This window comes from Pan troglodytes, chromosome 19, assembly GCF_028858775.2.
Source record: "Pan troglodytes isolate AG18354 chromosome 19, NHGRI_mPanTro3-v2.0_pri, whole genome shotgun sequence".
NCBI lineage: Eukaryota > Metazoa > Chordata > Mammalia > Primates > Hominidae > Pan > Pan troglodytes.
Window position 1 is genome coordinate 49,797,931 of NC_072417.2, and position 17,231 is coordinate 49,815,161.

The window sequence follows — 17,231 nt, forward strand, 5'->3', positions numbered from 1 at the left end:
AGAAACTGAAATCTGCTTAGAAACATACATGATTAGAATTGGTTATGAAAAACTGTGTGACATTTGTAAAATGAAAACAAAAGGAAACTGGGTTTAAGGGAATTGTTTTGAAATGTGAGTTACAAGTTGTTTCTGGACTTTGGGTGGCCTAGAGTGGTGGCTACTTCAATTTTCCCTCTTAGAATAGTTTTTATGGGTAGAATATTCCAGATCCCTCTCCAGTTTCTGCAGGTTGAAAGCACTAGGGTGGAGGCAGGGGCTGTGCAAACAGGTATTCCTGAGTCTTTTTTGAGCTGTTGCCCTGCTCTGTAGTCCTTGTGGCTGTAAAGACACATTTCTTTCAAAGCAACTTCTTTGTTTAAACACGTTGGCACTGGCCGGGCACGGTGTCGCATGCCTGTAATCTCAGCACTTTGGGAGGCCAAGGCGGGAAGGCGGGTGGATCACCTCAGTCAGGAATTCAAGACCAGCCTGGCCAATATGGTGAATAAAAATACAAAAATTAGCTGGGCATGGTGGCAGGTGCCTGTAATCCCATCTACTCGGAAGGCTAAGGCAGGAGGATAGCTTGAACCTGGGAGGCCGAGGTTGCAGTGAGCCAAGATTGCACCACTGCACTACAGCCTGGGCAACAACAGTGAAACTCCACCTCAAAAAAAAAAAAAAAAATTGGCATTAAAAAAATTGACAAATAACTGTACATATTGATGGGGTACATAGTGATGTTTCAACACCTATCATGTATAGTGATCAGATCAGGGTATTAGCATATCCATCTCAAACATTTATCATTTCTTTGTGTTGAGAACATTCAATATCCTCCTTTTAGCTATTTGAAACTATAATATATTATTGTCAACTATAGTCATCCCATAGTGGTATAGAACACTAGAACTTATTCCCCCTATCTAGCTGTAATTTGGTATATCCTTTAACAAATCTCTCCCTATTCCTCCATCTCTCTACCCTTCCCAGTCTCTAGAAGCCTCTGTTCTTGTTTTTACTTCTTTGAGATCAACTTTTTTAGCTTCGGCATATGAGTGAGAACATGAGGTGTTTAACTTTCTGTTCCTGGCTTATTTCACTTAACATAATGTCCTCCAGTTCCATCCATGTTGCCATGGATTTCATTCTTTTTTTTATGGCTGAATAGTATTCCATTGTGTATATGTACCACATTTTCTTTATCCAGTCATCTGTTGTTGGACACCTAGGTTGATTCTGTATCTTGTTATTGCGAACAGTGCTGCAGTAAACATGGGTGCAGATATGTTTTCAATATAGTGAATTCCTTTCCTTTAGATAAATGCTCAGTACTGAGATTGCTGGATCATATGATAGTTCTGTTTGTAGTTTTTGAGGGCCCTCCACAATGTTCTTCCTAGTGGCTGTCCTAGTTTACATTCTTACTTACAGTATATGAGTTCCTTTTTCTTTGCATCCTCACCAGCATTTGTTATTTTTTGTCTTTTTGATAATTATCATCCTAAGTGGGGTGAGATGATGCCTCATTCTGGTTCTTATTTGCATTTCCCTGATAACTAGTGATGCTGAAAAGTTTTTAATGTATTTGTTGGCCATTTGTATGTCTTCTTTTGAGAAACATCTGTTCAGATGTTTTTAATTGAATTGTTTGTTTTTTTGCTATTGAGATGTTAGAGTTCATTGTATATTCTGGATATTAATACCCTGTCAGATAAGTAGTTTGCAAATATTTTGTCACGTTGTGTAGGGTGTCTTTTCACTCTGTTGTTTCATTTGCTGTGCAGAAGATTTATAGTTTGATATATTCCATTTATTTTTGCTTTTGTTGTCTGTGCTTTTGAGGTCTTATTCATAAAAATTTTTCCCAGGCCAATGTCCTAAAGCATTTCTCTTGTTTTCTTCTGGTCATTTTACAGTTTCAGGTCTTTTTTTTTTTCTTCTGAGACAAAGTCTGGCTCTATTGCTCAGGCTGGAGTGCAGTGGTGCAATTTCAGCTCACTACAACCTCCACCTCCTGGGCTCAAGCCATCCTCCCACCTCAGCATCCTGAGTAGCTGGGACTATAGGCAGGTACCACCATGCCCAGCTAATTTTTGTATTTTTTATAGAGAGGTGGGTCTTTGCCATGTTGCCCAGGCTGGTCTCAAACTCATGAGCTCCAGCGATCTGTCTGTCTCAGGCTCCCAAAGTGCTGGGATTACAAGCATGAGCCACTGCGCCCTGCCAGTTTCAGGTCTTACATGTAGGTCTTAGATCCATTTTTAGTTGATTTTTGTATAGAGTGAGAGGTGGGAATCTGGTTTCATTCTTCTGCATATGGATATCCAGTTTTCCCAGCAAAATCTATTGAAGAGACTGTCTTTTCCCCAGTGAGTGTTCTTGGCACTTTTGTCAAAAATCAGTTGGCTGTAAATACATAGATTAATTTCTGAGTTCTCTATTCTGTTTCATTGGTTTATGTATCTGTGTTTTTGTTTGTTTTAAACAGGCTTAATTCACTTTATTTTTCTTATATAAAAACCCTGTGTTACTTTGGGAAGCCAAGGTGGGCGGATCACTTGAGGTCAGGAGTTTGAGACCAGCCTGGCTGGCCAACATTGGTAAAACCCCATCTCTACTAAAAATACAAAAAATTAACCAGGCATGGTGGTGTGCGCTTGTAGTCCCAGGTACTCGGGAGGCTGAGGTAGGAGGATCATGTGAACCCAGGTGGCGGAGGTTGCAGTGAGCCAGGATTGCACCACTGCACTCCAGCCTGGGCGATAGAGCAAGGCTCCATCTCAAAACAAAACCCTGTGTTGTAGCCACAGCTGAAGCCTGAGTCCTCCACACACAGACTCTGGTGTGGGTCTTGACAAGATGGTCAGTGAATTACTGAGAGGAAGACTTGGTGAACACAGTCTCCTCCCAGAGGTCAGGGGGCAGGTAGCTATAGGTCTTGGAGATGGCATCAAAGGTGGCCTTGGCAAAGTTGCCCAGGGTGGCACTGCAGCTCCTGGCTGAGGTGTAGCAGTTGTCAATACTGGACATCAGCAGCATCTTCTTGGGCACAGAGGCCAAGAGGATGCCAGTGCCCCTGGGTGCAGGAATAAGGTGCAGCAGCATGGAGCCGCAGCAGCCTGTCATCTTGCAAGGGACAGTGTGGGGCTTGCAATCTTGGTCCCCCAGTGGCCTCTGCACGGGGACAGTAGAGAGCTTGGTCAGGACAGTGATCCCTCTGACAGCAGTGGCTGCTTCCTTGGAGCACTTAACACCCAGACTGACACGGCCATTGTAATCCCTGATGGCAACAAACGCCTTGAACCTGCTGCGCTGGCTGGGGCAGGTCTGCTTCTGCACTGGCATAATCTTTAAAACCTCATCCTAGGCCTGGCGTGGCGGCTCACGCCTGTAATCCCAGCACTTTGGGAGGCTGAGGCGGGCAGATTACCTGAGGTCAGGAGTTTGAGACCAGCCTGACCAACATGGAGAAACCCCATCTCTACTAAAAATACAAAATTAGCTGGGCATGGTGGCGCATGCCTAATCCCAGCTACTCGGGAGGCTGAGGCAGGAGAATCACTTGAACCTGGGAGGTGGAGATTGTCGTGAGCCAAGATCATGCCATTGCACTCCAGCCTGGGCAAAAAAGCAAAATTCCGTCTCAAAAAAAAAAAACAAAAACAAAAAAAAAAAAAAAAAAACCTCATCCTTGAGAGAGGCCCCCAGGAAAAAGTCAATGATCTCAGACTACTTGATGGGCGGGGAAAAGAGATAGATCTCCTCCAGGGACTTGATCTTCATGTCCTTGACCAGGCAGCCCAGCTTGGTGATGGGCATCCACTCCTTTGCCTGGACCTTGCCTCTGAGAGCTCCCCGCAGCCTCAGCCCCTGCCCTGACTATGGCCACAATCCTAGCCCCAGAAGCTGCTGACAAAGCTTCCATGGTTTCCCATTCCAGGCTTCTGGGCCCTCCTGCTGCCATGGTGTCATCTACCATTTGGTGTTTTCTTGGAGAAATGTGTGTCTGTTTTATGCCAGTACCATGCTGTTTTGGTTACTACAACTTTGTAGTAAATTTTGAAGTCTGGTAATGTGATGCCTCCAGCGTTGTTCTTTTTGCTCAGGATGGCTTTGGCTCTTCAAGGTCTTTTGTGATTCTAAATTGTAGGATTTTTTTTCTATTTCTGCGAAGAATGTCATTGGTGTTTTGATGGGGATTGCATTGAATCTGTAGGTTGCTTTGGGTAGCAACAAAGTGACTTTTGAGAAGGCAACAGCTGGTGCCCCTCCCCAGGACCACCGCACTGCTAGTGGCTTGAGGACTTGCTGCCCCATGGCATGTGGGATCAGATCATTCCATCATACCCACAAAGGGCACCTGACAACCCTGCATTCTCCTCTGCCACAGACAAATGAGCAGCTTGGCTTGATGGGCAGGGACAAGCCAACGCGGAGTCTCCTGGTGCCAGCCAGAATCTTGTGGCAGTCTCCCTGTCCAGAGACTGCTGGCTTGGGTCAGACCCACTGCCACTTGAGCAGACCCTGGGGACTTGCATCCTCCCTGGGCCTGAGCACTCACCCTGCCCTCGCAGCCGGATACCCGCGTGGATGTTCAGAGCAGCCAGGCAGCACCTCTGTCCTCCCCACCTCCCTAAATGGGCAGCTGTGGCTGCCAGCACCACTCAGATGCCCTCCCTCAGTGCCAGCTCCAGGCTCTCTCCTCAGCATGTACGTTCTGCTTTTCCTCTCAAAGCTGGAAAGACTTGAAAATAGATATGGGACAGATTGGCCCCACGTAGGTCATGAGCTGATAACAGTCACTCAACTGCATGAGTGGAGTTTTAGAGATAACCTCATCAGGGTGACTTATCAAGATATGCTCCTTGAGCCCCTCTGCCCGGCCAGCCGCCCCGTCCGGGAGGGAGGTGGGGGGGTCAGCCCCCCGCCCGGCCAGCCGCCCCATCCGGGAGGGAGGTGGGGGGGTCAGCCCCCCACCTGGCCAGCCGCCCTGTCCGGGAGGGAGGTGGGGGGGTCAGCCCCCCACCCGGCCAGCCGCCCCGTCCGGGAGGTGAGGGGCGCCTCTGCCCAGCCACCCCTACTGGGAAGTGAGGAGCCCCTCTGCCCGGCCAGCCGCCCCGTCCGGGAGGGAGGTGGGGGGGTCAGCCCCCCGCCCGGCCAGCCGCCCCGTCTGGGAGGTGAGGGGCGCCTCTGCCCGGCCGCCCCTACTGGGAAGTGAGGAGCCCCTCTGCCTGGCCAGCCGCCCCGTCTGGGAGGGAGTTGGGGGGGTCAGCCCCCCGCCCGGCCAGGCGCCCGGTCCGGGAGATGAGGGGCGCCTCTGCCCGGCCACCCCTACTGGGAAGTGAGGAGCCCCTCTGCCCGGCCACCGCCCCGTCTGGGAGGTGTACCCGGCAGCTCATTGGGAACGGGCCATGATGACAATGGCGGTTTTGTGGAATAGAAGCGGGGGGAAAGGTGGGGAAGGGATTGAGAGATCGGATGGTTGCCATGTCTGTGTAGAGGGAGGTAGACACGGGAGACTTTTCATTTTGTTCTGTACTAGGAAAAATTCTTCTGCCTTGTGATCCTGTTGATCGGTGACCTTACCCCCAACTCTGTGCTCTCTGAAACATGTGCTGTGTCCACTCAGGGTTAAATGGATTAAGGGTGGTGCAAGATGTGCTTTGTTAAACAGATGCTTGAAGGCAGCATGCTCGTTAAGAGTCATCACCACTCCCTAATCTCAAGTACCCAGGGACACAAACACTACGGAAGGCCGCAGGGTCCTCTGCATAGGAAAACCAGAGACCTTTGTTCACTTGTTTATCTGCTGACCCTCCCTCCACTATTGTCCTATGACCCTGCCAAATCCCCCTCTGTGAGAAACACCCAAGAATGATCAATAAAAATAAATAAATTAATTAAAAAAAAAAGAAATGAGTACAAGAATAAAATAATGTTTTTTAAATTAAAAAAAAAAAAAAGATATGCTCCTTGATAATTAGGTAACAGAAGCCAGGTTTTTTTCACCCACAGCCCTAGTCCCTCCTCTGAACATCCCCATCTTGCTATACAGTAGACATTTTGTCAAAGGCTTTCAATCAAACTGCCTGGTTCAAATCACAACCCTATCTGTTATAAGCTGTGTGTCCTTGGGCAGGTTACCTTCATCTCTGTGCCTCAGTTTCCTCATCTGTAAAAGGGAACCATAATAGTACCTACTTTTCCGTGTTGATGTGAAGATTAAAAAAGCAAACATGAGTTCAGTGCTTCCCAGAGGGCTGGCCCTCAGGAGGCCCCCAGTCAAATGTCAGCGATGTATTATTCCTTTATTTTATTTTATTTTTTTGAGACAGGGTCTTGCTCTGTCACCCAGACTGGAGTGCAGTGGCACAGGCATGGCTCACCTTGACCTCCCAGGCTCAAGTAATCCTCCAACCTCAGTCTCCCAAGTAGCTGGGACCACCAGGTGCGCATCACCTAATTTTTAAATTATTATTTGTAGAGAGGGGGTCTCGCTATGTTACCCAGGCTGGTCTCAAATTCCAGGGCTGAAGCAATCCTTCCACCTCAGCCTTTCAAAGTGATGTTGGTATTACTCATATAGTCAGAGCATACTTTTTCCTCCTGAGAAGGGTAGGTCACATTTTTTGTTGCTTAGATGGAAGGAGACTTAGGCCATGGTATAAGGTCCTGGGGAGTCTCTTCCTATAACTGCAGGTGTAAAGCCACAGGAATGGTGGTCAGCTGGCACCAGGCAGAGCCAGCTGGGCTGGAGGGAGGGCTGGCCACTGAAAATGCCAGCCCAGCCTGCCTCTCTGCTGTTGGCCTCTGGATTCATCTTTTTCTGTGTGTCCTAGTCATTAGAAATTGGGCACGTTTCAGTCCTGTGCCTTCTGGGTGTCACAGACATGGGAGCTGTGCTGGGAGGGATCTCCACCCACCCCAAGATGGTCTGTCTGGGGAATTCCAAACTGGGCACTCAGGGACAGCCTTACTTCACAGGGAAGGTGGTGTTTTCCTGTGTCTGGTCAATAGCAATTAGCTGCAGTTAACAGCTTAGGGAGGGAAGGCTGGTGTCACGGTGACCCTATCACCACACTGCTATGTTGGGTGTCTGTCTGGGCCCCAGGACAGAGGCTGTGGAAGTCAGGGACTGCTGGTCCTGTGTGTCTGCAAGACTTAGCCCCATATCTGGCAGAGTGGAGGCTTGGTGAGCATACGCTCTCACACTCATTCTGCAGATGATGCCTGGCATCTGTGCTGCATGTTGTACACTGTTGCTGGTACTGAGGGGGTACATGGTGGTGAAAAGGCCATCCCCGTCCTCCCTCCTGAGCTTACATGTAGTGTGAATAGTCACATCAGCAGCAAATACACATCAGCCAAGTAGTTTGAAACTATGATGAGGCTCTGACCTGACCTGATAAATGGGGCATGTGATACAGAGACAGTGGTTTTTCTGGAAGTTGATGAAGAAAGGCCTCTCCCAAGAGCTGATAGTCAAGCTGAAATCTGAATGACAAGGACAAGCCAGGCACATGGGGACCTAGGAAGAGCGTGTCTGCCAGGTGGAATATCAACTGAAAGGAGCAAGCCTGGGTGACTGGGGAAGAGCTCAGAGGCTGCCGCTGAGCATCAGGAGTGAGGGTTCTGGGGGTGGGAATCGCCCAGATGGGCAGGGTCAGCCACGAGGGTCTGGGGGACTATGGGGAGGAGCTGACGCTAGGGGTCATGAAAGCCACTAGAAGGTGTTGTGTAAAAGTGTGCAGTGATAGGGTTTGGGTTTTCAAGGGTCCCTCTGGCTGCCACATGGAGGACGGACTGTAAGAGGACAGTAAAGAGGCAAGCAGTCCAGGCCAAGGACGATGGTGGCTTGCCTCGGTGGTGATGTCGCGACAGAGAGAAGCTGAGAAACTGGCAGTGGAGTGAATGATGCATGCACTAAAGCAGGCCCTGACAACATAGTATCTCTGTCTGGGCCCTTGATGCCCACACTCCTTCCAGAGACATAGACATGCTACTGCGGGACCCAGCGCAGACATCCGGGAGAGCCTTCTTAGCGTGCAGACCCCAGGGATGGAGCCAGGTTCCCCAGGCCGACCCTGCTGATTTTGTGACCATTCATCAGTGGATGTGCTGGTGCAAACCGGATGGCATTGTGCGGGATCAGAAATGGTGGTTCCAACACCCCCACAGTACTCATCATACAGACTCTAAGGTTAAGAAGACCTCCAGGGGAAATCTCAGACTTCAACCTCTACCTGTAACTGCTTCTCTTAGAAAGTGCCAGAAGCCTCCACATAATTGAACTTTTGGAAATGACCCTGTTGGAAAGTTGAAACCATCTAATTATCATGAGCTCCTCTTTAACTGGGCCCCACTGGGTGCCCCACCAGGTGCTTTGTTAGCCTATTTTATCTGCCAGCAACCCTGTAAAGCAGGTTAGTGTGCCCTTTTGCAGATGAGAACACTGAGGCTCTGGGAGGTTGTCAGGCTTACTCACAGAGCCTCAGTCCAGCCACAGAGCTGGGCTGGACCACATCTGTCAGGCTCCGAGCAGCCCGCCCCGCCCCTCCCCTCCCTCCCAGCTCCCCCCGCCCCGCCCCGCCCCATCTCCGCCCCTTCCCCACCCAGTCCAACTCCATCCAGCCCTTCCCCGACATGCTCCGCCCGCCCCGCCTACCGCGCGCAGGTCGTTAGGCAGGTCCTCGCCCAGGTCGCCCTCGACAATCTTCTCCAGGGTGCTGATAGAGATCTCCAGGAGCTTCTCGTGGTGGTGATTCTCCAGGTCCCGGCACTGGGCCATCGTGCAGCCCCGAGTTAAGCAAAGGCCCGGGAGGAGCAGGCCCGGCGCGTCCCTGATGCTCTCAGACGGCGGGAGACAGACTTTAAGGGCCCAAGGCGAGCTCGGAAATTCCGGCTGGCAGCACCGTCCACTCACAAGCTCTGAACCCTGGGCCTTCCCCGACTCCCTGCCCCTGCCCCACACCTTGGACGGACCCTCGGCCCCTGCCATCACACTCTTCTCTCCCTCCTGCATGGAGGCTCCTGGCCTCTGGGTTAACTGCTTCTCACCCTGTGCATTTGGTACCACTTGTTGCCTCTATAACTTGTCTCCCTGAGGGACTGTGAGCCCCAGGAGGGCAGGACCACAGGGCTGCTGCTAGCTGGAGCACAGCAGTTTGCCCCATGTGGAGTGCCCTGAGTTCGGGTGGAAGAAGGGTTGGCCATGCTCCAATGTTGGCTCCTCACCCTAACATTTCACCTGATGTACTCCTTATAGTGTCTTCCACGTGGGGGTTGCCTCAACCCCAGAGTGTGCTTGCCTGCAACACAGGGGGCGTCATTTCCTAGTGAACATCACTCATATGAGAACAATCATGCTGGGAGCCTACTGCAAACAGTTTGGATGTTGTCCCTCTGGGCATCCAAACCACAGCTCTAACCAGGCCATCATTGTTCTGAGGGTCGGGAAACCTCCTCAGACCCTGTGGAACATTCTTTTGTCCAGAGGCCAGGACAAGCCGAGGGGCTCTGTAGCACCTCCCCATGGGGGAAGGTCATCACAGAAAGGATATAGGCTTTGGACATTTTCGATAAACAGTCCTACCATGTCAACAATGTTCCTTTCAAACATGTTTATAGTCTCCTGGAAATGTTAAAGAACACAGTTAACATGCATATTTAGATGTCCAGCACAGAGCAAAAGGTACTCCTCAAAATTTAGCAACCAGCTCCTCTAATCACAGACCTTCAGCGTAAAGACCACCCATCTTGACCCTCCTGAGCAGATGGTTGTGAACTGACCCCTCTGCTCTCTCTAAAGTTGTTGTTCTCCAACCATATTAACTCCCTCACCATCTGAATGTTTAATGCTGTCACTGGAACTTTGCCAGGAACACTTGTCCTGGTCTTACTCCCCTTACCTGCCTGCCCAACACACACACACACACAGCCAACCCCCCCCTCTCCTTTGGGTTTCTCAGTGACATCTGTGCATCACCTCCAGGGAAACAGTGGAGTGAGCTGTTAAGAGCTAGACTGCCTGGGTCAGTATTCCCAGCTCCAGCACTGTGTGTAACTCTGGGAAAGGCATTTCACCTCCTTGGGCCTCATCTTCCTCATCTGGGAAATAGGTTACCTGCATAATCCCTGCGTTGTGGCGTTGTGGTGAGGTTAAATGAGTCACTTCACAAAAAATGCTTTGCAAGGTGCCTGACAGAGAGGAGGCCCTCAGTAGGAGCGGGCTGGCACTCCAGATCTCTTTCAGTTAGTTGCTGTTTTGTGGTGCTTAGCAAGGCCCAAATGGGAGTTAGTGTTGATTGAAGGAACAATGGAAGATGTGATCTCCAGGCCTGCCACTCTCGGAGTGCCCCACTCCCATCTGCTATAGACTCCAGGGGCTGCAAGGTGGGCAGGGGTGGAATCTATAGGAATGTGAGTACTGTCTGCAGAGTGAGCACATCACATAATTTTCAAACACATGTATGTGCTGTTCTCGTGAATAAAAATAGGGTCATTGAAAAGCATGATTGCGCTTGTGGTTTTCTGGCCACCAGTAATACAAGTAGGATGGCACATGGGTTCTGGGAAATGTTTGGATGTTGAAAAGCAATCTCCGTGCCTGAAAAGGCTGGGAGCTGCTGCCTCACTCTCCCCCGGCACTGTGCGCTGCTTCTGCAGTGCCTGTGCTCTCCAGCAGGGAGGGAGCACCTGCCCTGTGATGTGATGGGGAAATCTATCCCATGTCTGAGGTGTCACTTGACGTGTGAGGAATTGATTAGGTGCTATCACTTGGCCCAGCCACAGCAGCATCCGATGAGGTTCAATTCATCACACCACTTCAGACTCCCAGCCTCCGCTGCCTTGTAACACATACTCTGGCTGCTAATGAATTTCAGACAGCGGCGCTTTTCATTTCCACTACTTAGTGCTGAGTTGCAGCCTCCTCGCGTCGCCTGAGAAGCGGCAACTGCAGGCTGCAATGCGGAGGGGTCTTTGTTTGGTCCCCAAGTGGGGGTGCGCTTTGCCTTTAGAGTACCCGGATAGCTCCAGGGGTCTAATCAAAAACCTCTCCCCACTGACTTCCAGGATAGGGGGAACATTTCAGAAGAATGAGCTCACCTCTCATTTTCCACAAGAATCACTTCCAATCTAAATGATTAAAATGTAATAAAAGCAAACAGTACTGATGAGCAAGAAAGCTACAGCCTGCCACGCTGAGTCGTGCTGGATGTTTCCAGCAGAGGCGTGCCCATGAAGGCTACAGTTCACCTATGGATGTGCAGCTGCATCGCCAGATTCTGGCACTTGTGCCCAGGGCCCAGCCTTACCTCCAGCTGCTCCACCAGCTGCATCTCCAGCGTCATGAGCGCATCGAACAACTCACTGATGTCAGCACTGCATTCTAGGATCATCTTCTCAATGTTGCGCAGTTCCGACTCCTCTCGAATGGCACTTAAACTCTAGAAACAATAGACTGCACTTTAGGAATCAACAACTAAGTGTAATTAGATAATGGCAGGTGGCAATTTGGTTTTATGGGTAAGAATTTGGACTCGAGTCAGCCTGCCCAAGTGCAAGTCTCAGCTTTGCCATTTGCTGGCTCTGAGAGCATGTAGAAGCTACCTACCCTCTCCATGCCTCAGTTTCCTGGTCTGTAAAGTGCGATTGATAGCCCCTACCCTTGACACAAGTGAGAGAACACATGTGAGGCTCTTTGAGCACTAGCAAGTGCTCACTCCCTGTTAGCTCAGGTTTTTATTAGAGGCTGGTAGGCAGGGTAGAAGGAGCCATGGCTTTCATGGGGTTCAGAGCATTTCACACCAAAATATGCCGCTTTGGCATAGTGATTATTTTGAGTTAAAGATACTTAAAGGCCGGGAGCGGTGGCTTATGCCTGTAATCCCAGCACTTTGGGAGGCCGAGGTGGGTGGATCATGAGGTCAGGAGATCGAGACCATCCTGGCTATCACAGTGAAACCCCATCTATACTAAAAATACAAAAAAAAAAAAAAAAAAAAATTAGCCAGGCATGGTGGCGGGTGCCTATAGTCCCAGCTACTCGGGAGGCTGAGGCAGGAGAATGGCGTGAACCTGGGAGGTGGGGCTTGCAGTGAGCCGAGATTGTGCCACTGCACTCCAGCCTGGGCGACAGAGTGAGACTCTGTCTCAAAAAAAAAAAAAAAAAAAAAGCTTAAAAACAGAAAATGCAAAGAGGACACCCTGAACTCCCTTTTTCTTCCTGAAAGCAGAAGTTAAATCTCCCATGGGAAACGTGCCCTCCCTGTACCAGGAGGAAAGAAACCATTCTTTTTTTTTTTTTTTTTTTTTTAAGACGTAGTCTCACTCTGTCACCCAGGCTGGAGTGCAGTGGTACGATCTCGGTCACTGCAACCTCTGCCTCCTGAGTTCAAGCAATTCTCTGCCTCAGTCTCCTGAGTAGCTAGGATTACAGGCACCTGCCACTATGACTGGCTAATTTTTATTTGTATTTTTAGTAGAGACGGGGTTTCACCATCTTGGCCAGGCTGGTCTTGAACTCCTGACCTCATGATCCACCCACCTCGGCCTCCCAGAGTGCTGGGATTACAGGTGTGAGCCACTGTGCCCGGCCAAGAAGCCATTCTTATCATCAGAGGGAGGGAGTCCGGGCCAAGGGGAATCTGTGTGAACAAACCTTGTTAAACTAACGCTCATCTGCCTTGTCACTTCTCCACGATGAACTGCCTTAGCCCAAACCTCTTTGTCTTGTCACGTTCTCACAATTCACTACTCTCTGTCCAACTAAGTATATAAGCTTTCAGCCCTAACGGCTTCTTGAGCCTTCATTTTGCTTGTGAATGCTCCCATGTACATGTACAAATTACTCAATAAAATTTGTATGCTTTTCTCGTTTGTCTTATGTCAGTTTAATTCTTGGTCCTAGTCAGTGACCCTGATAAGCTAGAGGAAAAAATTTACCTGCCTTACAACTTCAGAGTTAGGTGAACCTGAATTTGAATCCTGCCTGGGTCACTTAGCAGTGTGACCTTGAGAGACCCACTTTCATTCGCTGACTCAGTTTCCTCACTGTAAATGGGGAGAAGCATCTCTGCCTCACGGGGTCCTGGGGATCAGAGGCCGTGTACAGGAAGCACCTGGTGCACAGTGGAGCTCGGCTATCGGAGGCTCCTATAAAAGGCCTATCACAGGCACAGGCCAGGAAAGACCCTGGCAAGGAAAGACAGTTCCAGTCTTTGAGGAGATGAATTGAACCCACACAGAACCCCAGTGAGCAAGTGGAAGCTAATGCTAAATAGATGCTGAGCCCTTTGGAATGAGGGGGTGCTCAGAGGGTATATGGCAACCTGGGGTCCAAACAGCACTGACTACCAGCTGCTTACTAGCAAAGGGCCTGGGTTACCACCAACACCAGATGTGATTTTGGCTTGTTTTTGTTGATGCCTGGTATTAGTCATGAAGGAGGATGGAGTAACAGCATGATTGAGGGGGGCGAATGACATAATAATAGCTACCCTGTCTGGAGAAAAACCAGGCTCGATCCCTACCTCAAGCCTTACATGAAAACAAATTCCTGATGAAGATTCAAATGTAAAAAATTAAACCATAAGTGCTAGCAGAAAACCTGGGAGATTTTTTTTTTCTTTGAGACAGAGTCTCACACTGTCACCCAGGCTGGAGTGCAGTGACGTGATCTTGGTTCACTGCAACCTCTGTCTCCCAGTTTCCAGCGATTCTCTCGCCTCAGCTTCCCAAGTAGCTGGGATTATAGGTGCCTGCCACCATGCCCAGTGAATTTTTGCATTTTTAGTAGAGATGGGGTTTCACCATGTTGGCAGGCTGGTCTCAAACTCCCGACCCTCAGGTGACCCGCCCGCCTTGGTCTCCCAAAGTGCTGGGATTACATGCATAAGCCACTGCGTCCGGCCAAACCTGGGAGATTTTTAACAAATAATCTGAGATCTTGCCAAATATAACCAGAAGATTGGTAAATTCTACTACCTTAAAAATTTTTAAATTCTTTTAAATTTATTTAGGTATTTACTTTTAAGATGGGGTCTTACTATGTTGCCCAGGCTGCTCTCAAACTGCTGGGCTCAAGCGATCTTCCTGCCACAGCTTCCCGAAGTGCTGGGATTACAGTTGTGAACCACCTCCCCCAGCCAAAAAAATTTTTCATTCTGAATGGCAAAAGCGCCACAGACAACATTGCAAGATAAAACACAAACCGGGAAAAATATTTGCCATTCATTTCACTGACACAATCTACAAAGAGCTCCTACAAAGTAATAACATTTTTTTTCTTTTTTTGAGACAGACTCTCACTCTATTGCCCAGGCTGGAATGCAGTGGCATGATCTTGGCCCACTGCAACCTCCACCTCCTGGGTTCAAGTGATTCTCCTGCCTCAGCCTCCCAAGTAGCTGGGATTACAGGCATGCATCACCACCCTGGCTAATTTTTGTATTTTTAGTAGAGACGGGGTTTCACCATGTTGTCCAGGCTGGTCTCGAACTCCTGACCTCAGGTGATCCACCCACCTTGGCCTCCGAAAGTGCTGAGATTACAGACGTGAGCTACCACGCCCAGCCAGGTAATAACTTTTTAAAAAAGAAAGGTCTGGTCTGATGGTAGTAGGTTATCAGAACTTATTAAATTTGGTGTCACTGAAGTTGGTATACAGTCTCCCACTGCAAAATTTGACTAGCTAAAAAAAAAAAGAAAGAAAAAGAAAAAAAGAAAGAAACAGCCAGGTGTGGTGTTGTGTTCCTGTAGTCCCAGCTACTCAGGAGGCTGAGGCACGAGGATTGCTTGAGCCCAGGAGTTCAAGGTTGCAGTGAGCTATAATGGTGCACTGCACTCCAACCTGGGCAATGGAGTTAGACCCTATTCTGAAAATAATAATAATAAATAATTTAAGAAGAGAGAGAGAAACCAAAAACCAAATAGAAAAGTGGGCAAGGGCAAAATATAAGTACAAATAATTCACAGAATAAAAAACACAAATGGTTGTAAAACATGCAAAACATGTTGCTCATCCCCACGTAAGAGAAAATAAACGCATACTCAGGGTGCACAGATTGGCAAACATGAGGAAGCCTGTGACACTGGCCTGATGACGGCTGTGGAAGGTACAGGTTCTGTAGGTTACAGTTGGACAATAACCATGAAAAAAACCAATGCACAGTTCCACTTCTAGGACTTCATCCTGCAGGTCAAACTTGCACCAACTTATTCAGTGGAACACTAAAAGAGCAAAAGGTTGGGAAAAAACCTAACTGTCCATCAACAGGGACTGGCTAAATAATTATGGCTCACCCATGCAATGCGATATTTTAGCTATAAAAAAAAGAAGCTACTTTTTCATTTTGGAAGGCTCTCCAAGATGCATAATATAGGAAAGCAAAGTACAGAACAAGGCATGCTATGCACACACACACACACACACTCACGCGAAAGCAAAGTACAGAACAGGGCATGCTATGCGCGCGCACACACACACACACGAAAGCAAAGTACAGAGCAAGGCATGCTATGCACACACACACACACACACTCACGCGAAAGCAAAGTACAGAACAGGGCATGCTATGCACACACACACACACACACACACTCTCACGCGAAAGCAAAGTACAGAACAGGGCATGCTATGCACACACACACACACACACATAGGAAAGCAAAGTACAGAACAAGGCATGCTATGCACACACACACACACACTCACGCGAAAGCAAAGTACAGAACGGTATGCTATGCACACACACACACACGAAAGCAAAGTACAGAACAAGGCATGCTATGCACACACACACACACTCACGCGAAAGCAAAGTACAGAACAGCATGCTATGCACACACACACACACACACAGGAAAGCAAAGTACAGAACAGGGCATGCTATGCATACACGTACACACACATAGGAAAGCAAAGTACAGAACAGGGCATGCTATGCTCACACACACACACACGAAAGCAAAGTACAGAATAGGGCATGCTATGTGCGCGTGTGCGTGCACGCGCACACACACACACACAGAGAGATACAGGAGTAGGAGGGAGACCATATCCCCCAGTGGCCATTCTTCAGGCTGTGCCATGTGCACACACTACTCATTCGAGAGTGCAGCTGACTACACACAGACATGCTGTCATCCTTTTGGGCTGACTCTGCTCCAGGCCTTGCACAAGTGCTTTCCCTCTCTGTCTCTGTTTCTCACTACAGTTCTTCAAGGTGGTTATCTCTGTTCTGCAAATGAGGCAATGGAGGCTAGGAGAGGGTCAATAATGTGTCTCTGGGTCACCAGTGAGGAGTCTGCCTGAGCCCCAAGCCTTACATGGCTGCAGCATGACCCTGAAACGTGACTCACTGGGCACCTGGAGCAGTGCACTGTGTGCAATGGATGAGGCCTAATGGGGATGAGTGGGAGGAGCGTAGGAAAACCTATAGGAGAGGGCCTGTCAGGGAGGGAACTGGAGGTCTGCAGGGCCTATGGGGTCTTGGGAACTTCCAAGTCAGTGGCCTCTATCCAGGCTGTGCATGGAAAGCACCCAGGGAACAATGGAAAATCCCTGTGCCAGGCCACAGGGTGCTGCTGGGCCTGAATGTGAGCACATTTCCAGGGCCCGGGGACTCCGCGTGCAGGCTGAGCAGGATCCACTGCTCTTGGCTCTAGAAGGGGAGCACTAGGATGGTCAGCTCGTCCGAGGTGGCCTTTGAGGAGCTGGCCCGCAATGAAGGCAGGTGCCTGAACGGAGGAGCGAGTGGCACGTTCCATGTTCCAAGTCAGGCTTGGCATGGCCCATATCCTGCTTATGCAAAGGGACTCGCTGCTGAGGGCTGGGTCCCTGCACCAGGCCTCAGGAAGAGCCAGCTAGCTGACACTCCCAAGCCCAGTGGCTACAGGGACCAGATAAATATCAGGAAGGAAGGCTGGACAGGGACTGCGGGACTGGAGACATGACCTGTCCAGAGGGGACAACTGCCACTCAAGCCCTGATGACAGTTGCTTCCAGAGAAGCTGGCAACCACAATTTTTTCTGTGAAATCTGCTAGTTTCTAATGTCAGCAGGATGTTCGAAATGTTTTAAAACCCTATTCAGGCCAAATAAAACACATATGTGAGCCAAATGTATTCCTCTGCTGACAGTTTTGAACTTCTGGTTGAATGCAGTAACCCCTGCTCCCTAAAATATAACAAGGAGGGTCTTGAGAATTAAATCGCACAACATGTGAGGCCCTGGAGGTTAATGA

At 49.3% G+C, this 17,231-nt stretch overlaps 2 protein-coding genes across 4 annotated transcripts in view; both read right to left on the reverse strand.

Annotated features, from left to right (window-relative positions):
• Positions 1–17,231, reverse strand: part of DRC3 (dynein regulatory complex subunit 3) — a 45,535-nt gene that overhangs the window by 2,290 nt on the left and 26,014 nt on the right. For 2 of the 3 annotated variants that reach the window (XM_016930664.4, XM_063798130.1), the window contains exons 10-11: positions 11,301–11,432; positions 9,361–9,616 (exon numbers count right to left, since the gene is read on the reverse strand). In XM_016930664.4, coding sequence (XP_016786153.2) covers positions 9,449–9,616; positions 11,301–11,432 — 300 coding nt within the window. In that variant the 3' untranslated portion in view covers positions 9,361–9,448. 3 annotated transcript variants of the gene reach the window in all.
• On the reverse strand, positions 1,590–3,428 carry LOC112206053 (small ribosomal subunit protein uS5-like). Its single transcript, XM_063798897.1, has one exon. It carries the CDS (start codon positions 3,328–3,330, stop codon positions 2,857–2,859), a length of 474 nt encoding a protein of 157 aa, XP_063654967.1. The 5' UTR covers positions 3,331–3,428; the 3' UTR covers positions 1,590–2,856.

Coding starts and splice junctions, on each gene's coding strand:
- LOC112206053 (XM_063798897.1), bottom strand. CDS start 3,330: ATGCCAGTGCAGAAGCAGACCTGCCCCAGCCAGCGCAGCAGGTTCAAG.